General features: G+C 43.4%; 1 protein-coding gene across 1 annotated transcript in view; it reads right to left on the reverse strand.

The window, feature by feature from the left end:
* Positions 1 to 3,030: 3,030 nt before the first annotated feature.
* The window catches only part of LOC132022399 (centrosomal protein kizuna-like), a 55,034-nt gene continuing 32,166 nt past the window's right edge, over positions 3,031 to 25,898 (reverse strand). Inside the window, exons 7-10 of the mRNA XM_059407661.1 lie at positions 18,612 to 18,716; positions 15,642 to 15,738; positions 5,576 to 5,619; positions 3,031 to 3,211 (exon numbers count right to left, since the gene is read on the reverse strand). Of these exons, the coding sequence (XP_059263644.1) occupies positions 3,108 to 3,211; positions 5,576 to 5,619; positions 15,642 to 15,738; positions 18,612 to 18,716 (350 nt within the window). The 3' untranslated portion in view covers positions 3,031 to 3,107. The remainder of the gene's footprint in view (positions 3,212 to 5,575; positions 5,620 to 15,641; positions 15,739 to 18,611; positions 18,717 to 25,898) is intronic.

The following is a 25,898-nucleotide window of genomic DNA, read 5'->3' on the forward strand; positions in this document are numbered from 1 at the left end:
AAGACCGGCTACAGGCCTGTGTGTGACGCTCTAGAAATTGAAGCCCTTGGAGACCTCAAAATGGATCAGAGTGTTGTCTGGTGAACACAGAAGAGCAGAGCTTAGCCAAGCCCTCTTATCCCTTGTACTGTTATTTTCTTAGTGTATTTTAAAAAGTTGATTATCCTCTTTTCCCTAAAACATATATAAAAAGGGAACTTTATATTATTCCTCTTTATTTTAAATCAGGGTCACTTGAGGTAAATAGGAAGTAACCAAAAAAAGAATGTTAAATTTAGCCGGAAATTTTGCCTGCTAAAGATGTTGGGCCCCAGGCCTACTCTACTACTATGCAGAAGTAAGATTAAATGTTAGAAAAGTAGTGGACTAGCACCAGACCGAGGCTTTCTTCTGGGTCATCATCAGTACACCTGACATATGATCTCCAGTAAAAGGTGTTTAGATCTATGACTCTTGCTTTCTGTTAACACTGCTGACAAGTAACCTAGTTAGTGTCCTGGCTGAAAGTCTGTTTTATTTTCTGATAAGATTTAGAATTAGCGGGGCACCTGGGTGTCTCAGTGGGTTAAGCCTCTGCCTTTGGCTCAATCCGGGGGTCCTGGGATCAAGCCCTGCATCGGGCTCTCTGCTCAGCAGGGAGCCTGCTTCCTCCTCTCTCTCTGCCTGCCTCTCTGCCTACTTGTGACCTCTGTCTGTCAAATAAATAAATAAAATCTTTAAAAAAAATTTAGAATGAAAAATAGAAATGTTTAAGATGATGTAAAAAACAAACACATACACATAGTGACAGTCTGGAAGGGTATCACTTACTTGTCTATGTTTACTGCCCACTGAGCAGAGAGCCTGATGCGGGGCTCGATCCCAGGACCCTGAGATCATGGCCTGAGCTGAAGGCAGAGGCTTAACCCACTGAGCCACCAGGTGCCCCTACTGCTGGATTTTTGCGTATGGAATAATTTTAGATTTAGAAGAGTTTAAAAAAGTTGCAGAGATAATAGAGATAATACAGAAAGTTCTGGTTTCTAATGTTATATCCCCCTGATCTTATGTTGCCATGGTTCATTTGCAGAAACTAAGAAACCCACACTAGTACATTACTGTCAACTATACTCCAAACTTCCTTTGGATTTCCCATTAATGCCTTTTTTTTTTTTTTTTTCTGGTTCAAGGATTCAACCTAGCATCTCGTTACAATTTTAGTATATGTGCTGCCGAAGCGAGCACCAACCTAGCATCTCACACTGCATTTTGTCTTCGTCTCCTCTGGTCTGTAACACTGTCTTTTCTTGATTTTCATGACCTTGACAGTCTTGAGAATAGACCAGATATTTCACTGAAATGTCTCTCAATTGGAGTTTGTCTGATTTTTTTTTTTTTTTCATGATTAGACTCTGGTTACACGTTTTTGTAGAGAACACCACACAGGCAAAGTGTCCTTCTCGCTGCAGCATGGTGGTGGTGTGACAAGCAGATGACCTCTCATTGGCGATATTAAACCATGGTCACTTGGTTAAGGTGGTGTGAGAGTGGGAGAGAGAATTACGTTCCACTTCCTGGGTCAGAAGGTTGGAGGAAACTTACTTATTTCATCTATTATTTTCCAGGTGGGAGCTACATAAATACCCAGAAAAAAGTTCCGGATGCTGTGCCAGCTGTCCCGAGATCCCACTGCATTTCACAGGGGCTGGGGTGACCGCTTCCCATGTTTTGGTCCTTTTGTGGAATTGATAGTGTTTTCCAAAGTTGTGGCACCGTCTCCCATCCCCACCAGCAGTGTGTGAGGGGTTTTCTCCACATCCTCACAAACACCTGTATGACCTGTCTTTATGATTTTAGCCATCACATGGGAATGCGGATACCATGTGATTCTGACTTGCATTTCCCTGTTGACTAATGATGTCAAGCATCCTTTCACATGCTTATTCGTCATTTGTATATTTTCTTAGGAGCAATGTCGATTCGGATCCTTTGCTCATTTTTAAATTGGCTTAGTTTTCTTTTTGTTATTGAGTTATAAAAATTCTTTATATACTCTGGATACAAGTCTCTTTTTAAATATATGATTTGCAAATATTTCTCCCATTCTTTTCGCCTTCCTGATAGTGCTCTTTGCAGCAAAGAGTTTTGATTTTGGTAAAGTCCAATATATCTGTTTTTCTCTGTTAAGGGCCTTTGATGTCATAACAAAGAAACCATTGCCTAATGCAAGGTCACAAAGATTCACAACTATGTTTTCTTCTATGAGTTTTATAGTTTATCTCTTACATTTAGGTCCTTCTTCCACTTTGAGTTAATTTTGTATACAGTGTGCACTTCATTCTTTTGCAGGTGGCTATCTAATTGTCCCAGCACACTTTGTGGAAAAGATCATTTTCTTCCCATCAAATGGATTGGTGTCTTTGTCAAGGATTAAGTGACCATAGATGTTAGGATTTATTTCTGGATTATCAATTCTAGATTATATATAAATTGATATTTCATTGATCTATATGTCTATGCCAGTCCCACACTGTCTCAATTACTAGTTTTTTTTTTTTTAAGATTTTATTTATTTATTTGACAGACAGAGATCACAAGTAGGCAGAGAGGCAGGCAGAGAGAGAGAGAGAGAGAGAGGGAGGAGGAAACAGGCTCCCTGCTGAGCAGAGAGCTCGATCCCAGGACCCTGGGATCATGACCTGAGCTGAAAGCAGAGGCTTTAACCCACTGAGCCACCCAGGTGCCCAATTACTACAGTTTTTAAGTAAGTTTCAAAATTGGGAAGTGTGAGTACTCCAATTCTGGTGTTCTTTTTCAAGACTGTTTTAGTTATTCTTGTTCCCTTGGATTTCAATATGAATTTTTGCATCAGCTTGTCAATTTATACAAAAAAACCAACTTGAATTTTGATGGGCATTTCATTCATCACTTTGTTTTTTGATAGCACTTCAAATGAATATGCTAGTTTATGTTTATGTACAGAATTTTGCTCCAGTAGCAATGTGGTCCCAAGTTTTCCCATAAAACAATTAGAAAGCTTAACAACACATGTTTATTTAGGATATCACATACAAACACAGGGTTTTAGTTTGTTTAATGACTTTATTTCCAACAGTTGTTACTGCTTATTAGTCATAAAAATCATCAAAATCATCAGCGGATGTGTTATGGTTTCTAGGACGTAAAGCAGCTTCAATTTCTGAGTTACTGTCATCAGACTCACCCCAGAAGGCTGGAAGAGAAAACCAGACAGTAATAGTATCTCTCCATCTAAACAGCTGGACTTCATCAGCCAAATAGTTTAATCAGACAGGACCACTGGCCTGCAAAAGACCTACTAGGGACAAGGAGGGACGAACCTGACAGATGCATCTGGAATGCGTGTCAGTACAGCACTCATTCGCACATTTCAGTGTGTTCTATGGAAAACACTGCAGAATATTTCCTTCCTTTTTGTTGTGCCCAGAACCTTGCTGCAGGATGGGTCTTTAAGGCCAGGATTACTATGGAAGCAGGGTTTGCTGGGTGTTTCGTCAGGCCTGGGACTGCCTCAGCTCAGTTGCTCCTGCCCTTTCATCTCCTCTGGTCTCCACAAGAGCAAAGGGGAGAAGGGAAGGCACAGGGGAAGAAGAGCATGAGTTGTGTGCTGAGACCAGGTTGTGCGTGCACATGGTTTACTTGGGAGGTGATCCTGGGAACCACGGGAGAGGCTAGAAGAGCAATGCAGGAAGAAAGGAAACCAACGGAGGGTGTGTTCATGAGGGGGCGGGCAGGGCACAAGGGGGCCCAGTCCTATAGGGCACCCTCTGAGAGACCAGAACTTCCCTCAAACTGTCTCAATAAAGAGTAAGGAGCTGGGGTTATTTACTGACCAATTTCCTCTTCTCATTGGGGGTTATTCTCAAGTAGGAGATCCACTCCCTGGCACTCTGGGCGGCCCTGTAGGGGCTGGGCATGCTCCCATGGCCAGACAAAGCCCTCAGGCAGATGAGCACTGCCTTCGGCCACCAAAGGCCACAAGCGTGCCTATGAACTGCACTGTGATCTCCAAGTTGGCCAGTCAGGATGGGGGGAGGACACTGTCTGCTATACTGACCATCTCCATGACCACTGATATCTCTGCTGTACTCACTGCCATTCTGTGGTGACTTCTTATATCCAGTCCCATTTCACCCTTTTCCTACCTTGGAAAGCCTCCACCTACTGAGCAAACAGGTGGAAACTGGTCCCAATCGCAGCATTACAGGGTGCTCAAGCTACCAGTCCCACCCAGGTTGTTGGATTCACACCCATGCTCTTGATCACAGGCCACCTGGGAAGGGGGTCTAAGCTGATATGAGCAGAGCAAGCCTAAGCTCCACAGGAAACATGCCATAGTGCTGGCCTGCGAGGTGGGGGAGAGTCTCCCTGTGGGCTGGGGGTTCAAAGGTGAATAAGAACTCAAGGTGCTAAGGAAAAGGGAAAAACCGCATGAGCAAAGGCACAGAGGAACAAGTGTGGTATCCAGGGACACCACATTTTCCTATGCTTCTCAAAGATTGGGATTTTTAAAAATTCAAGGTCTGTGTCAACCCTACATCAGGCAAATCTATTGGCACCATTCTTCAACAGCATTTGTTCACCTTGAGTCTCTGTGTCACATTTTGGTAATTCCTTCATTATTTTAAACCTTTCTGTTATTATTATACTTCATAGAGGGACCTGTGATCAGTGATCATGACTTGCTGAAGCTCAGATGATGATTAGCATCTTTTAGCAATAAAGTGTTTAGTTATTTTTAAAGTATTTTAAATTAATGCTGATTAACATTTTTATAGGCATAATGCTGTTGTACACTCAAGAAACTATAGTATAGTGTAAATACAATTTTATAGGCACTGGGAGACCAAAATTTTTATTTGGCTTTATTGCAGTGGTCTAGAATCAAATCTGCAATACCTCCAAGGTATGCCTTATATTTGGAAAAAGCTGGTTGTGACCTGACCCGAAGAGGACAAGACCTTGGAAGGAACACAGCTGGAAAGTAAGGAAGGGCCAGACCACAAAGGGATCAAATTAGAGACTCTATCCTGCACCTAGTGGAGGGCACTAGCAATTTTTAACTAGGAAAGTAAGAAGGCTCAGTGAAGTTTTAGATGCTGGTAGCCAGGTCGAAGGCATTCAGGACTTGGGGAGGGACTGGATGTGAGGAAACCAGTTAAGGAGCCCTGTCATATAATGAGCAGTGGGTACTTGTGGGGCATTAGCTGTGAGATTGGGGAAAGAGGCAAAAAATATTTCACAGGTAGAATATACCAATGTTGGCAATCAGTTGGATGTGGAGGCCAGGATACCATGCAAATTCATACTTGTGAATTAGAACGCTAAGCCACTGTGGCCCAGTGGCACCCCCATATGTCGTCAGGTCCCAGCCCTGTCACTGAAGAACTGTGCCCCGAGCAGACCCTCCGATCCCCTCAGAGACTATGCCACCCTGGGGAGGGCTGCAAGGGCCCCCTGTGATCACAGGCACCCTCAAAGCCCTTACGTGAGGGTTCAGAAAACAGATAAAAGGTGCCCAACAACTCTCAGTAAAACACGAAATGAATTCTCTTACCTTTAGACTCTAAAGTGGTAGGTAGTTTCTTTTCATTTTCATGCCTGAAAAATAAAGAAATAGCCTAAGTCCTGAAAAAATAGTCCTATCAGACTGATATTTTTGCAATGAGCACATGAGCGAAGTCCGTGTGATGCACTGAAAAGCCAGGCATTTTATGCGTGCTCCCCACGTTTTGGGTTTTGTTTTGTTTTTAAGATTTTGTTTATTTGTTGGAGACAAACAGATACAGAGAGAAAGATAGAGAATGAGCAGGGGAAGCGGCAGAGGGAAAAGGAGAAGCAGTCTCCTTGCTGAGCAGGGAGCCTAATGTCGGGCTCGATCGCAGGACCCCATATTCTCCAAGTCTTAAGAGCAAGAAGAAAATGTCAGGACTATGGTGGCCAGAGGTATTTGCCATGGTGGGTGGGTCGCTGTTGCGACAGCATCATAGGGTCTCTGAGTGTGTTCCGTGCTGGTTCTTCAGAGACCAGGTCAGAATGCTCCTGTGGGCACGGCTTGTAGCATTGGACAAGGAGCCCACAGGCAGTGAGGCAGAGCACGGACTTCCTGTTGACAGCCCTCTCAAAAACAAGAACGGGCAAAGTTTTGGTACTTTGAGACAAGCTAAAAGTAAAATACTTGAGAAATGTAAGTATTCTGGACACCAGTGTGTAGATTTCTAGGTATCCCATGCACAAAATGCTAATACTGAGTAATGTGCTCCTGCCAAGGTATTCACTGGCATCAGATTGATAGACTGTCTCATTAAAACAGATTCCGTCCAGGCTTTTAGATGAGTAAAATGAAGAATACAGACCCCAATGTGCATGGTCCCTGCTCAGGGTTAGAACCCCAGTTCCCCTGATATAGGAAACCTTGTAAACTCACCTTCCCCCTCCCTATGGTTAACCTATGCTTAAAAACCTGCTGTTGGCCGGAGCTGCCATAATTTATGGATTTGGTTGGTTTCTTTTTCTGTAGAATAAGCTCCACTCACGTATCATTTTTCTGGGTTCAAAATCTGCCAACACTCCCTTTAAACTTGGTGCCTGTTCCATGATCTGCCATGACCTCAGCTGCCTGCAACTATTTCCCCACGGGCCAGCTCTGTGGCCATGAAATAAGGCCTGGCACTCACCAGCAGTCACAGAGGTGGCAGGGAAGGTGGCTGCCATCCACATGGGTCCATCTGACATGAAGTACTAGCCCCCTCCCCACCCCTAATACACACACACACACACACACACACACACTCTAAATGCAACTACTGGGTTGGGTGTTGTCTACTGTTTACCTACTTCCCATTTCATACGGACACTGGTCCAGATGGCAGGGCAGAGGTGGATTTGACAATGCTGGTGGTACAGAGAGGCTAATTTTCCAGGTGTAGTCCAAGTAATGAGAGTTGCAGGGGAAGAGGGCAAGAGTGCCAAGGGCTGGGAGAACCTGGAGCACAGGGTAGGTGATGGGTGCCTGCAGGGCACCTCCTGGATCCTGCTTTGAAAGCTGGAGTGGACCTCACAAGCCGCGATGGAGAAGGAGGATGTGGTAGGGTGTGGTAGTGGGGAACCCCTGGAAAGAACAAGGGCACTATGGCCCCCACCACTTCTCTGTGCTCCAGAAGTATGTCCAGTGCTCATGTGCTAGCTCTACTTGGATGCTTCCAAAGTTCCTTGTGGTCAACATGCCCATCCATTACCAAATTCACAATCTCCCCAGTGTGGTTCACTTCCCCTGCTGGGCCAGGCCCCTCCTATCTCAGCCAACAGCACCTGGACCCTCTGTTCCCTCCCCAACCCCTTCCACTCCTCTGCCCTCCTGCACCCAATCAGCCCTTAGGTCCTGCCAATAGGCCTCCCAGTACTTCGTGAAGTCCTTGCTCTTCCCTTTGCACTGTTGCTGCCCAGCCAACTACACCAGCATCTCTGCCTACACTTTGTAACCACCCCTAGTACGTGATGCCACAAACAGTCCATTTTCCACTCAGAAGCAAGAGTGAACTACAGTCCATTTTCCACTCAGAAGCAAGAGTGAACTCGTCAAAACACAAACCTGATCACTCCACTTCCTCACTAAAGACCCTTGATGCCTTCCTGTTGTTTTTGGGCAAAAGCCCTAAATCCTGAACAGTACCTCCAAGGCTGATCCCCAGACTTGGTTGGGTCCTTCTGCTACAACCTCCCCATTGCTCCTCTCCTGCACCACCGCCACGATAGTAATCCTCATCCAAGTTGCCACTTCACAAGCATCTGTGTAACGAACACATGTGTGATCACGCCCCCTCCAGAGTATGAGCTCTGTGAGGGCACAGACGCTACCTGTTTGGCTCAGGGTAACCCAGTGCTTTGCACTTAGTGGACGCTTGGGGATTATGTGTGGAATGAAAAGAGGAACCTCACTAAGAGCAGGGCCCTACTTAAAGACACCTGACCAATATGTGCTGATATGTGCTGACAAAGCATTTGATTTGCAGGTTTCTGCTTATGGGATTTCAGAATCAGGTTTAAGTTTCTTATTGGAAATGTGCAAGAAATATGTTGCAGAACTAAACATGTGTGGTTCACCTACTGAGAAAGGTGGAAAATGCCTCTAGGTGTTTCCTACTCCATCCCCACATCTTTGGGGAAATTATTTTTCCCTGGAGGAAGCCATCTCTACATGCCACAAAGTGCGTGACACCCCAAAGTTGATCTGAATTGCACAATTCTTCAGGTCAACGTTTCTTTTGGAGCTATACCTAACATGTAAAGCTCAGATGAGGCCCAGGGGCATGGTGGGAGAACATTCCCCAGAACTAGATATAGCCAATTTGTCTAGCTACTACAGCAAATTAGAGACAAAACATTTTCAGTTTGGAAAGCAGAAAAAAATGGAAGAGTTAGTCTTACAGGCCATGAGACAGGGTCACCATAGCTTGTCACACATGCTTGGAACCGGACTGCTTCATCTTCCCTGAGAGAACGCAAGTAACATTTCCATCTTATAATGCCCAGGTTAGCAGAGGTTTGCCTTAATGAGCCAGAGAGCAAACGCCTTGGGCGTTGTGGGCCATCTGGTCTTAGTCACAACTGCTCGCTTCTGTGGTTGTGGCATGACAACAGTTGTGAACAATGTGTAAACTGGTAGACACGGCTGTTACAATTCAACCTCTACAGGCAGGCACTACAATTTGAATTTCCCAGTACTTCTGGGTGTCATGCAACATTATTCTTCTTTGGATTCCTCCCAACCATTTAAAAATATAAAAACCACTCTTAGCTAGCTGGCTGTACAGGACCAGGCGGCGGGCAGGCCCGGACTTTGCCTTGGGGCCACAGTGCACCAAGCCCGTTGCACGGGTGATGCGTGCCATACTTGCAGCCCATCAAAGGGCCTGCCTTTCCCCTGCAGTCTTCATGGTAACTCCTGGGATCCAAGACAGCAGACTTGACTATTTCCCATGGTTAGACTTTAGACTTTGCTTTTAAATGCTGCAGATTTTCCCAGTAGGTTTGGCAATTTTTCCCCTTAGCTGTACAGTAAATACCATGTACCCATGAAGGGGATGTTCAATTGTTAACCTTCTGCCATATTGGCCTTATCACATAGCTTCCCTCTTTCTATCCAGCAAGCTATCTTATTTGTGATGAATTTCAGTAATTGTTTATAAATCCCCTGTCGTTGATAAATCAGATTGGGGAACTCAAGTCAAAGTCACTTTTGTGTTCATCCTTGCTAAACTTGAGACATTAAGGTTGGCCACGGTCTTAATAGGTTACAGTCTGAGAGCAGCACCTGGCACTACGTATGCAATCATGGCAACACACAGAGTACTAAAGAAATAGTTGAAATTATGGGTGCCGACTGTCCATTTTATAGCAGTACAAGGCTAATGTAGCTAGAAATAGTTACTTAATCAGATTAACACAGTCAATATCAACACAGTTAGATGGCAAGGTCTATTGTAAACATGAAGTTTTGCTTTGTGGAACCAGCAAGTACAGTAAAAATGAGCTATGGAAAGCCTATGAGTTTCTAGGAAATCTATTATTAAATTATAGCAGGGCATTTATGGTTTGATTATCAATCCAGCACTTTCACTGTCTAGGTGGTGGGGCCCGGGAGGCTGAGCGGGATGTGTCTCAAGACACACAGTGCTAGCAGATGGAGGGGACGAGGTGGGGCAGAGCTCCTCCTGGCTCACAGATACTTCCCAAAGGCATGCATTGCAAAGACCTTTCCCCACAGGAACCGGTGAAAAATTGTCACACAGTAGGGTGGGGAGAACCTACGTTGGTACTGGTCCCTATCCCAGTGTTGGACTGCTGATGGTATACAGTGCCAGCTCTGGGGCCAGAGAGCCTCTGGCCACCCCCCATCCCCAGCCCCCATGCCCAACTCTGCTCCCTGTGTGGCCCTGGGTAAGTTCCCTACCTCTCTGAGCATCTGTTTTCTGTCCGCAAAATGGGGGTAGTTAGGTCTTCCTTGCATTGTCCTGGTCAGCTTTGAGACAATCACGCTCAACAGCCTGGGAGCAGTAGGTCTCAGGGGGTGGCCCTGCCACACATTTACAGCTTTTGGGTGAACAAGGGCATGTGCTTGGTTTAGTGATGTGCAGTCATGGGGTCTAAGTGGAGGTGACAGGTCCTCTGGCACAGTGGCTAAGGAAAGGGAAAGTCTGGGGACAGACTGAAAGGCAACAGGCCCAAGATGCATGAAGTCTCCTCCCTGAGGAGCCTGATGGATGGGACGGGGAAGAGACTAGGCAACTGCCTCTGCTGGGCCTGGTACATGCAGATGGGCCAAACCTCTCCTCTGCAATGGGCTGTTCATTCGTTTGCTCACTCACTCATTCACTCTCTCATAAATCCCGTACAGGTGACACTATACATCAGCTCTGTGCTAGGCCTGCAGCCACAAGCAAGACACATTTCACCTCTGCCTGGGCCTCTCATGCTTCATTGGGGAGACAGACAGCAAAATAAGAACTGTGACATCAGCCAAAAAAGGCAACTGCAGGGTGGGCCAAGAATTGACAGCAGCAGAATTAGGGGGCAACAGCCAAGCCCCTAACATGTGCCAAGAGCCTACAAGCCCTTGTCAAATTCAGGGCCAGGAGCCAGACATCCTTTCTCCAACAGACAGGATGGCAGTCAGGTAAGGATTACAGGAAGCCACTCAAAATGTGTACACCCAGTGTGCTTCCTGGAAGCCAAATGTAGAGTGTGTGAGCAGAGTGTACACAGTCAAAGTTGACTGCAAGAGTCTCCCTTGGGAAACATGCAAGTGCACATGGCCTTTCCTCTTCCACATGCTTGTGCAGAGACCTTTGTGGAAAGCTCCCTGTGGAAAGGGTACATGATGCCGCCCAGAGGTGAGAACATCTAAGACAAATGCCCGAGTGAACAGTAGAGCTATATACAGATGTTCACACACTCAGCAAGTTCTATGGTTTTTGAGCACTGGTGGCCAACAAAATCTCCCCAGGCCCTAGTGAGGAGCTCACAGTGGGGGCAAGGTACCTGCAAATGGCTACCACCCTTATGTTACAGATGATGCTAGAACTAGCCATGGTGCCACACCAGGGGCATATTGTATGACCAGCTCCTCTGCTTAGGAAACTTTTAGAAAGTTAATAGTTAAACCTTGACAGTCTAGTGGGCATTGGCCAGGTGAAAGAGTGGGGCAGAAACATTCCAGCAAAAGAGCAAGACTAGAAGCTGGTGCATATGATGCAGCAGGTTGTATGAGGATATGACATGAGGCTGTCCAGTGGGCATAGGGCACGTGGGAACAGGCTGGGGGCACTGCAGATGATGGTACACGTGGTACTTGAGTGGGGCCATGGGAAGAGGAATCTGGAAAACAGTCAGTCCTGGGGGATATCCCAATATTAGTAACACAATGACTTTCAACCTCATGGTCAGTATCATTGCTTTAACGGAAAAATGTGTCCACAGCCTGTTAACAAAATACCCAAGTTACTGTGACTTTGAGGTCATGTCAGCAGAGTCTGGCAATGAGACTCTTAGGATGGATCCTGCCGAGGGCAGGGTGTATGGTCGTGGGGACAATCGGGAGGGTCTCCTACTGGGAAGTGCCCTTCTGGTTCTAGGCTCTTACTTTAAGACTGAAAATAACTAGTAAGAAGATGTGATCTATAGGGGTGCCTGGGTGGCTCAGTGGGTTAAAGCCTCTGCCTTCAGCTCAGGTCATGATCCCAGAGTTTTCGGGGAGGTCTCTGCTCAGCAGGGAGCCTGCTTTCCCCCCTCTCTCTCTGCCTGCGTCTCTGCCTACTTGTGATCTCTGTCAAAAAAAAAAAAAATAGAATTAAAAAAAAAAGATTAAAAAAAAAAGGTGTGATCTATAAACCGACTTCTAATTCTAATGATTTGACTGTTAGCTAGAATTGGTATTAAAATGTCTCAAACTGCATCTTCGGCTAGAATTTTTCTTAGAGAAGACATATACTTCTGAAAAACAGAAGGCATGAAATAATTCAGTAAGAAAAAAACCCCCACAGGTATGCCAACAAATCTTGGTAAACAGTAATTTCAAGTTTTCTTAAGAGCAGACGGAAAGCAGACACACTTTTAATTTGACAAAGTCCGAGCGCCCCCTGATGGTTAGCCAGGGGCCCTGCAGCAGATGCCTTTTTTTTTTTTTTTTTTTTTTGTAAAGCTGCCTGTAGAGGGTCAACTTGTTAACTCCTTCCCTTCAGCTAGTCAAGCAAGGGACTGGCTCTTCCATGCTCTGTGTAGAAAAAATAAAGTATGTGGGTTTGTGAGAAGAAACATGGAGGATATTTAGGCAGCTGCTTATTCAATGGCATTTAAGGAGAATGTAGATTTGTTTAGCCAGAGACGGGGAATGGGGACTTTAATAGGAGAGCCTAAAGGACTTCCAGAAAAACTGCATTTTTATTTCACTGGTACTGATTCCTTGTGATCTTTGTATTAGCCCAAGGGAAAATGGCACAGTGACCAGGCAAGAAGAGAGATCCCAGGGTCCCCACCAGAGCATCAGCTGCAACCTGGCGCCCTCCACTGGCCACGCGTGTGGCTGCAGAATGCCACCCACAGTGGCCCTGCCAGGGTGCTGCGCCTGGGTGACTTCTGCTACCTTTCCCCCAGGCAATTATGTTGCAAGCACACATCCTTTTCTTCCTGTAAAATGTTATCTCGATCTGGCCAGTAAACTGAAGTTATACACGACAGGCTGTTGAAATATACTCTCCATTGAATAAATGGATCCCGGAGCGTGAAAACTGCTTCCTGAGGAAGGTAAAGCGAGACAATGTTTGCAGAGGAGAGGAAGCTCTGGCATGCACCCCTGAACAAAAGGGAACAAGTGGTCTTTACTCGGAGAACGGCTTCCTATTAGGACTCACTCCTTCGTACATTATGCCTTTCATCCCCACTCAACCACAAAATGATTTTGCTGAAGCAAATACAATGGTAGAAAAAGATTTACACTGAAAGAATCTTTAATAATAAACTGTTGCCGATCTGCCTACTTGCCCGTGATTTATAATACAATAAACATCGGATTCTATTACGGCTCATGCACTGAAGCTGCTGCTCTGAAAAACGGAATATGAAAGCACCCAGATCCCACCACCATCACAATGAAATGAGCATGTATAAATGTGCTAAGAGTATCTCTTTGCATCTTTTATAGCTTGTGTGTATTAATCTGTAACGCTTATTAAGAAAGTCATTGCTATGCAAAGCAGCACCCAATCCCTTTCTCAGGCTTTTCAACAGAGTGCACTGTTTAGCCAATAGGACGGACCCTCTGGACCTCATTCTGCATTCATCACAGGCAACATTTGCACAATGTATCTCTCAAAGGCGGCTGAAAAGAAGGCCTTAATACTCATGTAAACAACTGCAAACCAATTACTTAATGAATCAGGCCCACACATAATGAGGTGCAGACAAAGAGCTATAAATGCATTTTTGCACCCAAGCCGCTGCTTTAAAGTAAAATCCCTCAGCTGTAGTTTGGGCTTAACTAGCACATCATAATTATTGTCTCTAGGACATCAGAGGAAGCCATTTTTTTTTTTTTAAGGTCCAGCAGGGTCTTTTTTTTTTTTTTTTGAGGTTGCTCATCAGCTCACTGACAAAATAGAGCAAAGAAGAATTTTTAAAAGTGCTACAGCAGCACCGCACTGTTATGTTTATTCTCAAGTACTGGGTTTCGAGACCACTTGTAAAAGCAATAAAGCACGAGGAGTGACTGCAGTAAGTGGGATCCTTAAATGTAAGCCTCTAAGAAATTTCAGTGAATCCAGGCACAAACCACAAACCTAGAGCTCTCCAAAGCCCAGGGTGCTGTACTAACACCACCAAACCCAGCACAGCAACCACACCATGACATACAGCACACCGAACCCACACACTCAACACCCAGGCCTTTTCCTCACTGGATCATTAGTAAGGGTCTAGAACCAAAGATTCCTTGATTTTTCCCACCTCCTTAAAGGGGGGTGATAAGATGACTTGTAATTTATTTAGAAAAATAATTTCACGTAGGAACGATACGTCCTTGCTTCAGAATGAAGGGGGAAGAAAGTGTGAATTTACTTTAGTAACATACAGACACAAGACTTAGTTAATGTTCTTGGGGCCCAGCTGCTTTCTAAATGTATTTTAAAACTGCCTCAGGTGTGTATACCTATAAAGACAAGTTAAAGAAGAATTGAGCTTTTTTTGTGCCCTTAAGATATAATAGAAAAGAGCACTTCTAACAAACTTTTTTAAAAATTTCTTTTCAGCTTAACAGAATTCATTGTTTTTTGCACCACACCCAGTGCTCCATGCAATGAGTGCCACTTCTAACAATCTTTAAGAAATGGTAATAGGATGCCCCGAAACTACCTGTAGAACTCATTACCTTTAAAATTTCCTTTAGAAGGCCCAGAATTGAATTTACAGTATAACCCAAAAAATATAACACTTTAGCACTCTTCCTGTTCCATGATTCATTTCCTCCCACTTCCTTCAAAAACAAGGACGAAAACCCAGGTATTACAGATGCTAATTTCTGAGAACTACATGAGTGATTTTCTAAAATTGAACTTGCCAGGTTTCTAAATGAACGATCTAATTTTAGAATGTCATTTCAAGATATTCTGAGTCCTAAAAATATCACATTTTTTTTTTGTTTTTACAATGTTTTTCAAAATAAAAGTGAAAACATTTTAAAAATACTAGATTTCTGGATCAAATCATTTTATCTTATGGGACATTTTATCTTATGGGACATTAGATATGTAAAGTTTCTGTTTTAAAATTTCATCAGGGTAAGAAGTTAATTAAAAAGTAACCCAATCATCTAAAGGACATCGCATAAATGAGAACTGTTATCACAAAAGGAAATTTGTGCAGTTTTAAGCAACATGCAGCCCAAAGCCAAAACGGTAGGTATCTCCTCAGACAACTGCTTCTGTCCCCACTGATAAATTCTTTTTGACCCAATGCTACCGCATGGTCAGTATTTCATGTTGGAGACAAATCCAGCACACAACTCACCAACTCACATATTGTTGCCTGGAAAACTTACGAGAAGGGCTACATTTTCCACAGATGTGAAAGTATAAATTTTGTTCTTTATGGACAATAAGCAGGGAAGTTGCAGGAAAGGAAAGGGTAACCCAGCCCAAAGGCTTGGTGAAAAAGAGGAATACGAAAACAAATCCCAGGCAATTGCCAGTATATATGTCAGCCGCCTCAGGAAGAAGAAACAGGCCACTTTATTTCTTTTAAGGCCCGATGTTTTCTCTCTGCCCTTTTCCGACACCCTTCATTGTGTGGTCTCTAAGCAGCCCTACTGCGAGCAGCTGTAGACGCTAATTTGTGGTTCACTGAGGTGTCAATTGAATCTTAAACCAACGAAACAACAGCTGCAAAACAATGCTTGGCTCTGGTGCAAATATTTTCAAAGGTAGACTGAAGTTTCTACTGTTATTTCAGATCAACAAAACCCCAAACCGTAACCTTCCCTTGAGTCACACAACAAAATAATATGAGTTTCATTCATTACAGAGTGACATTTCTCATCTTGTCGACGCTGTTCAGAAAGGCTTTCACGACTTTACCTTGACAAAGGACTTCCTTTGCTCGATGAAAAACTAGCCTCCGACACGATTTTGTTAGTTGTCTTTGTCTTGAATGTCCCACTGCCAATGTTCAAACCTGTGATAAGCACAAATGTGGAGAGTGAGTGCCGGTCGCCACACAGCGAAGAAATGCACTGAATGGAGCAGCAGCCGCACAATAACTTTGGTGAAACAAACGTTGACGGGGCTTGATGCTGTTCAAGCCACAGAAGGCAAAGGAGCTTCTCAGGCAAGGAACACGTTGGCAGCATACTGAAAGGAAGTGTGTGTGTGTGTGTGTGTGTATTTGTGGTGGTGGGGGGATGTTTCTGGGACAAACTGAAACCAAAAAAAAGTAAAAATCACTCAAAGAGCTCTATTTTAAATGACCAAGACACACAAGTACACACATGGATCTCTTCCCTGGCACTAAGCACTGATAATCCACCTTGTTGTAACATGTGGACACGGGCAGTGAGAGATCACCAAAACGATGGGTGCTGGGAACCAGGTCTCAGAAATCACTGACACCCCAGGGTGACAGTTACCCCTCTGTCAAATCCTCTTTTTCCCATCTTGTAGAGAAGAATGAACCTCGATTGAAAGCCATCAAGGCCACTCTTTACCCAGCATGAAAAGGTTGATGGGAAGATGCACAATCTACCTCTTCCCTGGAGAGGGGGGACCAGACCATCCCCACAGGGCAGGCCTGACCCCCTACCTCCTGGGTGCCCTTGGAAGTGTCGGCTACCAGTCTGATTCTGAACTGGTGGTCACTAGTATCATGGATGGAGAGTGCACGGGCATCGCTGGGAAACGCACCGGCCGAGCTTCTGACCTCCTACTTGCTCGCCTCACAGAACCTCCATAGCCAAGTGATGTGCTTAACAAGGTGTCCACATTTGCCTGAAGAGAGTCCCCACATGCTTAAAAAGACGAGGTCTTTTCAGACATGAGAACAAAGGCACAAGGTTTAAGTGGCTTGCCTTCGTGACAGGTCCAGAGACACAGCCTAAAACATTTGACACAAAAAGTAACTGAAATTTGCACTTCTTCCATAGTTAGAGTTCAGGGTGCACACCCCTCCTACTATGTATAACAAACTTGTGAGGTCTAACAGGGATGCATGGCTTCCATTTCCCTCTGCCCTCCCAGCCCACTTCCTGCTTTTCTTTGGAGCTCAGAGAAGTTCCTGGGATCACAGTGGGTGTGAATGTGAAAAAGTAATCATAACCAAAGGTAAAGCAAATGCTAGAAGCAGGATCTAACTACAACGAAAGCCAGGACCATGAGAAACACTTCTGTGATCCCAGTGCTAGAAAATCTGGACACTTGCAAAGCAAACAGCATCATTTTGCTGAATGTAGGGGTGCCTAATGATACAACCTATCACTTCACTTACGAATAGGTTAATCAATGGATATACTAGTTATTACTATATAAATAGTACCAAGCCACTTGATATACATGCTATAATTTATGTCAAATTTACTTATCCTTTGAACCTGTCCAATGAACTATAGCAAATATACTTACCACAAACAGATTTGTGGAGTCATCTTCCAAAGGTGTTGTTTGCTAATGGGCTGTACTGCTCTGAGAGAGGCCTCACCCTCTTGAGGCCCCATTTGTAACACGAGGGGTTAGAGAAATACTTTCTAAGATCCCTCTGGACTCTAGTTCTGTGACTCAAATGTGAAGAAGGTGATGAAAAGCCCAGTTGAGGGTTCACAAGTGTTGTATCTTTCCAAAGTGCTAAAGACTTCCACCAGGGTAGGGGTCCTGCTTTCTACAGCAACAGACAGCATGGTCTCATGTTTGTGGAGATGAGGTCACCATCACCAATGCTCTTCGAGGACTTTTCTCTCACAGGTGCTGTGCTGGGCATTTAACCTGCAGTGACTCACTGCATCCTCAAAACAACCAAAATAACTGAACTTTGCAGCTACTGATTCTAACACTAATATTATCTAGGAAATAGCTCCCCAAAGACAAGTGAAGTCTGAACCACTGAAGTACGTCCCTCCAAAAAAAACAGTCTGTCTCATGAGATGACTGGGAAACCCGGATGTGGATTGGGAATTACGTGATTAAAAAAAAAAATCATTATTCCAGTAGGTGAAATTAAGACATGATTGTTTATATAAAAATAAGAAAGTCATTAAAACATACTTTAATGCATTTACTTTCTCAAAGGGAGCTGAGGTGACTCATACTAAAAAAAAAATGTGTAATAAGAGAAAAACCACTAAGAACAATAAAAATACAATAACAGAATGTATGAAAACAAAGAAAATTACAGTTCCAACAAGGGGTGCCTGGGTGGCTCAGTGGGTTAAAGCCTCTGCCTTCAGCTCAGGTCATGATCCCAGGGTCCCGGGATTGAGCCCCGCATTGGGCTCTCTGATCAGCAGAGAGCCTGCTTTCCTTCCTCTGTCTCTGCCTGCCTCTCTGCATACTTGTGATCTCTCTCTCTGTCAAATCAATAAATAAAATCTTTAAAAAAAAATCCTATGTTGAAGGAACTATATTTAAGCTTAAAATTTAGTTTTACTGTGATTTAGAGTATTTTCATTTAAAGAGCTCCAAGTCCTCCAACATTCTGGGGAGGGAAGGTGGCCCAGCATGATGTTCCCATTGATGATTAAGAAACTGGGAAATGTAGGGAAGGGAAGGAATTTGGGGTATATCCAGTGGAGTTACTATCGCAACATCCCAGGCAGAATCTGAGGGTCTTTTTAGCTCTTTGTTGTCATGCTGGGAGCCAGCACATATCTAGGAGGGGGGACTTCTAAACTGTTATTCATTAAGAATTGAAAAAGTACTGGTTTAGTCTGACCTGGTAACAATTTGTTACAGAGCAATCCCCAGAAACCTTCCAAGGATGACCGCCCTCGCCTGAACACAGCACCAGTTGCCAGCCCAGGTCCCCCGGACACTGGCTTCAGGTGCTGAGTATGCCCTGCTTACCTGATAGCTGTAATACAGAAACATCTGCCTTTTGGAATCTGTCTTCAGTGTGATTTATATTATCCTGCAGGGTAGACTGCTTCAGCAACTGGTAGGCTTTTGTTTCTACAGATTTAAAAAAAGACACAGATAAGTGGATATCCACATGCAAAAGAATGAATTTGGACCCCTGCCTTATACCACACAAAAATCAATTCGAAATGGATTACGGACTTAAACACAAGACCTAAGACTATTAAATCCCTGGAAGAAAACACAGCAGAAAACTTTCAGGACATTGGACTTGGCAATGACTTTTTGGATGATACCATGGTGAAACCGAGTTGACAAAATTAAAAATGGACAAATGGAACTCTAACAAACTTATAAACTGTTGCATGTCAAAGGAAAAAAGTGAACATAGTGAAAAGGCAGCCTACAGAATGGGAGACAATGATTGAAATAACATATCTGATTAGCGGTTAATATCCAGAATATATAAGGAACTCCAACAACTTGATACCACCCAGTGAAAAGGTGGGGAAAGAACCTGAACAGACTTTCTCCAAAGAAGACATACAAATGGCCAATAAACACAAGAAAAGATGCTCAAAATCACAATCATTAGGGAAATGGAAATGAAAAACACAATGAGATAATCACATCTGACCCATGAGGATGGCTACTATCAAAAGAACGGAAAATAACAAGCATTACCAAGGATGCAGAAAAGTTGGAGCCCTGTGCACTACTGGTGGGAGTGTTTTCGAGATGGTGCCACCATTCTGGAAAATACTATCGAGGTTCCCCAACAAGTTACAAATAGAACTGCGACATGATCCAGCAATCCTACTTCTGAGTATATATTCAAAAGAACTGAAAGCAGGGTCTTGAAGAGATATTGGCACACCTGTGTTGCCTGCACCCAAGAAACAGAAGGCACCCAAATGTCCATCAAGAGATGATAAGCAAAATGCAGCATAGACATACAACTGAATATTAAGAGCCTTTAAAAAGAAGGAAATCCCAACACATGCTACAACACAGATGAACTTTGAGGGCACAATGCTAAGTAAAATAAGCAGTCTGAAAAGAACAAATACTGTATGATTCTGGACATATGACATTCTGGACACTGACTATTGAAAGTAGTCAAAATGATAGAAACAGAAAGTGGAAAGGTGGTCACTAGGGCAGGGGAGAAGGGGAAGGGGAAATCAGTGTTTGGTGGGTATAGTAGTTCAGTTCTACAAGATGACAAAGTTTCAGGCAGCTGTCGCACAACGATGTGACTGTGTTGTATACTACTGAATTGTACACTTAACTTGGTTAAGATGGTAAATTTAATGTTATGTTTTTTTTTTTTTATCACAATTAAAGAAAAAAGTAGAGTGACCAGACATCCCAATTTGTCCATGACCAATTCAGGTTTATGCCTATTGTCCCAGTATGACTATGAATTGAATCCCCTTCTGGAACAGTGACTTAGCTGGTCATCCAGACCAAATGTAGAGTGTTGGTAAAGTCTGGCTACTGACTGAAGAAAAAAAACCTATAAAAAACATTAGAACACTGATTGGATAGTTGATGATACTGATAAATTATTATTAATTGTTTTAGTTATGGGGAAAAAAAAGACATAAATACAAAATATTCTTTCTAATTTATTTATTTATTTGAGAAAGAGTGAGCGAAAGCATGAGAGTGTGGGGTGAGGGGTGAGGGGCGGAGGGAGAAGCAGACTCCTCACTGACCAGGAAGCCTGATATGGGGCTCAATCCTGGGACTGTGGGATCATGACATGATCCAAAGGCAGACACTTAACCAACTGAGCTACCCAGGCACGCCAATACAGAATATGCTACTACCCAGAGAGAAGTTTCTTAAATTCTTCCTATGATGTTAACACTGTTCAAATACATGCAAATTATTTTTTGAACTGTCACATTTTAGAAATTCTGAAAACAAACAAAAAACAATTTAGTTGAACCCAGGTTTCAAGATTCGAAGACCTGTTGTAGGAGTTTATCTGAAGTGGCCAAATTCCAGTCATTATTTGGAATGAAGCTGTAGTTAAGGCTCCACATCCTAGTAAAATGGTTTCTCTCTTCCCTGGGCCTTGCAGAAGTCACTAGAGGAACAAATTCAAGAGTCCAGCCCTGACTGCCTCGGTCTCCCAGGCCCTCTGCAGGCACTCCTGGCTCTAGAGGGCAACAAGGGCCGGGGAAAGGCTGGGTGAGGGCAGGAGGGCCAGGAAGACCAGCGGCCACAGGGTGTGTGAAGAGGCCGGCAGCTGAGAAAATCGAACCAAGACTTACTGTAGGGATGGAGCAAAGTCAGATGCCCCAGAGGGATCAGCAGCAGCCGGGACCTGGCCCAGGTCCACAGGACAGGAGGCCCTGAAGGGCTTCTAATCATGCCTGCTGCAAGTTACCTACCGTGGGAAGACTGTTGGGAACAACGACAAATAAAAGCTACGTAAAGGACGGGAGTGACATAACCTTTCCTGTCACCTCAGGTCAGACCAGGTATCAGGTCTCCAGGATACCTGAATGAAACCGATCGCACAGACATAACAAAAAAGGATCCATGGCTGTATCTTCAATACGGCCACAAAAATAAAAGGATTCCTGCTGTCAGCACCAGGGGCTTGCATTCCTGCGTTTGCTGGCTCCATTTAAGAACTTAACCATGAGCCCCTTATTACTGGATTAAAGCTACTGTCACACTGAAGAGTAAGAATATAACTTCTCTTGCCCTACTGAGAATCAATCAAGATAAAAATAAGTATTGAAAATGAGCATCATATTTTGGAACGCTAAATGATATATAATTAAAATATGTACAGATCAAAGACTCTTAACTCTGAAAATAATAACTTCTAAGGCAACATTTTTAAACACTGCTGGATTGTGAAATCAGTTTGGTGCATTGGAACCAGATTTGTGCAAAATTTAATACATAAAACACCAGATACAGTGCCTGCAGAATGTGTGTGTGTGTGAGTGCACGCGTGCGTGCGTGCGTGCGTGCATGCATGCTGGCCTGGGACAGAAAGTGTTTCTTGCTGTTGATTAGTCTCATTGTCCTAGGATAGCTTCAATAGGATGGCATCATAATACTCTCCAATTAATCCTAATGTCCATATTATTTCAGAGTTGTAAGGTTATTTGGAGAGAGGTGAGATATTAATAAAATCAAAGACAAAGCCTCTGGATTCTAAGTAGGTAAAACATCACTGTAAAGGAGGGGAAAATGTACTGTTTTGTTTTTATTTTATAAAAACTTTCTAGCATTTAGGATCTAAGTCCAGAGCATAATGACCCTATGCTATTTCTGCATTCATTTACACTTAATTGGTCAAGGAAGAGATAAGCAAAGACAGACATTTAACAACAAGAAAACACAGAGGCTCCTGCCAGCTGGAGGCAGGGATTGGGGTTCCTCTCCTTTATTATCTTAAGGTAAATCATTTCACTCCAGTGAGCTGGCTCTCCTCCTGCTTCTCAGAGACCAGGAAGACATGTGCCTTTTATTTTCAGGAGAGGTTTTTTGTGAAAAATGGCAAGCTAGTAGTTAAAATTAATTTCAGATTTGGGGGGATTAAATATTCCATCCAAATATTAAACAGTACTGATATTGTTACTGGTCTAAGTCTAGCAAGGGAGAAATGTGAAGTGAGTTCACTCTTAGCATTTAACTATTCTGGAAAGATCAGCCATTTCCATGTTCTACCTAGTTTCTGTCCTGGTTTTCTTTCCTTCTTTTTTAAAATTGAGGTATAACTGAAATACAACATCATATTAGTTTCAAGTATACCACATAATGATTTCAGCATTTGCATGCACTGTGAAATGATCACCACAGTAAGTGTAATTATCATCCATCACCTTAATAGTTACATATTTTTTTTCTTGTGATGAGGACTTTTAAGATTTACCCTTCCTTCCTTATTAAGGGACTTGGGCTCTGTAACTGGGCTGTAGCCTTTCCCTTCAAGGCTGCTCCAAGTCTGCTTTGAGAGAGAGCTCATGTCTTCTGTTCCATTCAACCAGAGCTCAACCCCCTTCCCAACCATGGATCCTCACTGGTATTTGATCCTTAAACCTTCTATGGGCCTTCTCTAGTAAGTCCCTGAAGCCCACCCGGATACATTTTATCTGCAGCTGCCCTGACCTGAATGATAGAGGGTTTTAGCAAAATCAAGCTGAGGACTGCTGGGCACATCACCTGCCCCATCCCCATGCATGATTCCTTCAATGGTTTAATGGCAAAGTGAAGCTTAAAAAGTAAAACGATTAAATGCATTCCCTTGGAGGAATAAACACTAGTGGAGAAAGGACCAGAGACACCAAAACAGCTAGAGGAGTTGGAACAGACTGTGCTTTTGGGCATCAGGAGGTCTGTGTTGGGGATCAGGTGCTCAGAGCTGGGTGTCACTCTCCCATGGAATGTCTACACCCTTATTTAGCCAGTAGAGCTGCAATAAACCACATATGAAGGACTGGGAGCTCACCCAAAAATGGTTTGGTGAAAAAAAAATAATCAGGAGAGGCTAAAGGCTGCATAGCCTGGGTTGAAATAGGGGAAGAAGGGTTCAGGTACACAGATACTGCAAACAGACAGGACAAGGCAGGACTGTAAATGTAGATGCTTTCTAGAGCCAAACAGGTACCACACACAAGGGACTCTGGCATGGTGGGAGTGGTGGGAAGGGGAGCCCTACAGCAGGCTGGAGAGCTCATGTCGCATCCAGAGAGGATAGCTGTTATCTGGAGACAGTCAATTGCTGCCAGGTGTAAAAGAGGGACAGACTTCTTGCCAGAATTCTATCTTTTTAAAAAAAATAAAACCCTGCACAGGCCAAACAGAACATACCTGTAACCTTAGAACTTGAAGGTAGTGAGCAAGTTTTTCTGTGTTCACAAGAACCCTTAGAGAAAAAGTCCAGTCAAGGGATATAAGTTCGAGGTCAGGAAAAGCTTCCTCAGTTGAAAGTTGATTATGGGGGCAGGGGGTGGCGCTGCAAGAGCTGTGTGATTTTTAAATAGCCATCTGTATCAAAGGGACCAGGCTGCACAGTCTTTGGAGGAAAGGGTGCAGTTTTTGCTAGGGGTCTCCAATAATTCAGATATCCTCCTGGAATGGCTTAGAAGACTAGGATGTCAGCTTTATAAAGCAAAAAGGCAAAGCCACAGGCATGAGGTTTATGGCAACTCAGGCCCAGGCTTTTCTAAAAGGAAGGAAGGAAGGATCAGTAAAGAATCAGGCTGTTAAAAGTTGCACTGTGTTGCCCTGAAAATTCATAGTTATTTAATGATTGAACAAATCTAGAGGTTCAAGTTAGTACGTTTAAGCAAAGCTAATATGGTTCCTAGGGAAAAGACGTCAGGGGTGCCTGAATGGCTCAGTTGGTTGAATGTCTGCTTTCTGCTCAGGTGGTGGTCTCAAGGTCCTTAGATGGAGGGAGCCCTGCATCAGGCTCTCTGCTCAGCAGGGAGTCTGCTTCTCCCTCTCCTTTTGCCCCTTTCCCCTGTTCATGTGCTCTTTCTCTTTCAGATAGATGGGTAAAATTAAAAAAAAAAAAAAAAGTCTTGAGTTTTCTCAACTGCATATTAATTGCAGTCTGCAAACTGGAGGCCTAGGTGGCCCCTTAAGGTTTCATTTTCCAGCCTGTGTCTTAGAACTCCAGAGAAATGCTTCCTCCTATTAGTATTGTCAGACCCTCAGAAAATTATTGAGTAGTGCAAATAATTCGGTAAAACAAATATTTCTAAAGAATACAACTCTTTTTGATGAGAATGTTCTGGTGTACACACAAATACACACGCGTGCTCAAGCATTCTGTTCTGGATCTCTCAGTTAAATGTCCATTATATACTTAAATCTACGTCAAGATTTCATTTAAAAAGTAGAAAACAGTGGAGTTTAAAACATAAAGTAAGACAAGGGGGTTAAAAAATCTATCCCTGGCTACTAAGTCCCTACCAATGACACAACAGTAAATACATCTTTCCCTACTTTGTTACATAAGCTGGCTGAACCCAGTCATCTGTCTTCCTGCAAAGTGGGTGAGGGATCACTGAGATTGTGTTTTTCTTTTTGATAAACACTTTGTGTCTAGAAAATGGAACAGCCAGGGAAAGAAAGAGGAAACATGCTGAATAAAGGGACGGAGGAGAGATGATGTTGGTGAGAAGGGGAGAGAGAAAAAGCCTCAACTTCTTATCTTTCCTTCTCTTTTATATGCAAATGTACACCTGCTAAAATACTTCTAAATCTACAAATAAAGGGAAAAAGAAAATATCTGATGAACAAGTGCATTTAACAACCCTTTACAAGAGCGTTTTATAAACGTGGGGTTCACCAGCCTCGAAGGGGTGTCTCCAAGGCAGAGCTTTCGCAGAAATCCCCCATGAAAAAAGGGAAGAGCTGGGCCCGGAAAAGGAATAACAAAGGGGGATGCAAACAATACTATCACTCCGGCTAGGAAAAAACGACCTTGAACCGACAAAGCGCTGGGTATCCTCGAGTACAGGAGGATAATTATGATTCCTATATGAAGTGTGCAGTAATTTAAAAATGAAATTTGAAAAGTATTTTCTGCCCGCTGAATTTCCCAGTGCTGTTACCCTTCACATATGTCTACACCCAAACAATTTTTCCCCCACACTGTGCTAGATGTGTGGCTGATTGTGGCAAACCCATTTTTGCAAAAGAAAATAAAAATTATGGTATGTAGTTCTAAAATTAATTCTAAAGATAAAGACTATCGCTTAAAATCCAGAAATCATTTGTCTAATAATCTGCTCAAATGAAAGTGAGAGAATATTAGGATATGGGTGTTTCCATGGTCAGAGAATACAGAAAATTCATCTATATTTAGGATTTTTAAAATTAAAGGCTGTGAGTCGATGTTAGGTGAAACACACAGGTTGGATCCAAAACGAGAATCGCTTTTCATGTCCAGATTTTCTGCAATAAACCCCACTCAACCAGTCATCCTGGGCCCGTAAATCTATCACCAAGGAGAGGGTTGATGCATACAGAAGAGACGAAATACCTAATCCAGAAGAGTCGTCTGAAGCTGCTTCAGAAAACAAGTATATACACCACATTCTTAACTTCCATAGAGCAATTCAACAATTACACCTGAAAATAAATGGCAGGATTGTAAACCCCCTTTAAGAATATTTCAAAACCAAACCGAAACACTTCTGGGGGTGTTACTTCACATGTAAATTTATAACCCTAGTGTCTGCCACTTAACACTATTCAGTCCTGGGAGGTGAGTGTTCAACTCTGAAA

The sequence above is a fragment of the Mustela nigripes genome, chromosome 7 (genome assembly GCF_022355385.1).
Source record: "Mustela nigripes isolate SB6536 chromosome 7, MUSNIG.SB6536, whole genome shotgun sequence".
NCBI classification, from domain to species: domain Eukaryota; kingdom Metazoa; phylum Chordata; class Mammalia; order Carnivora; family Mustelidae; genus Mustela; species Mustela nigripes.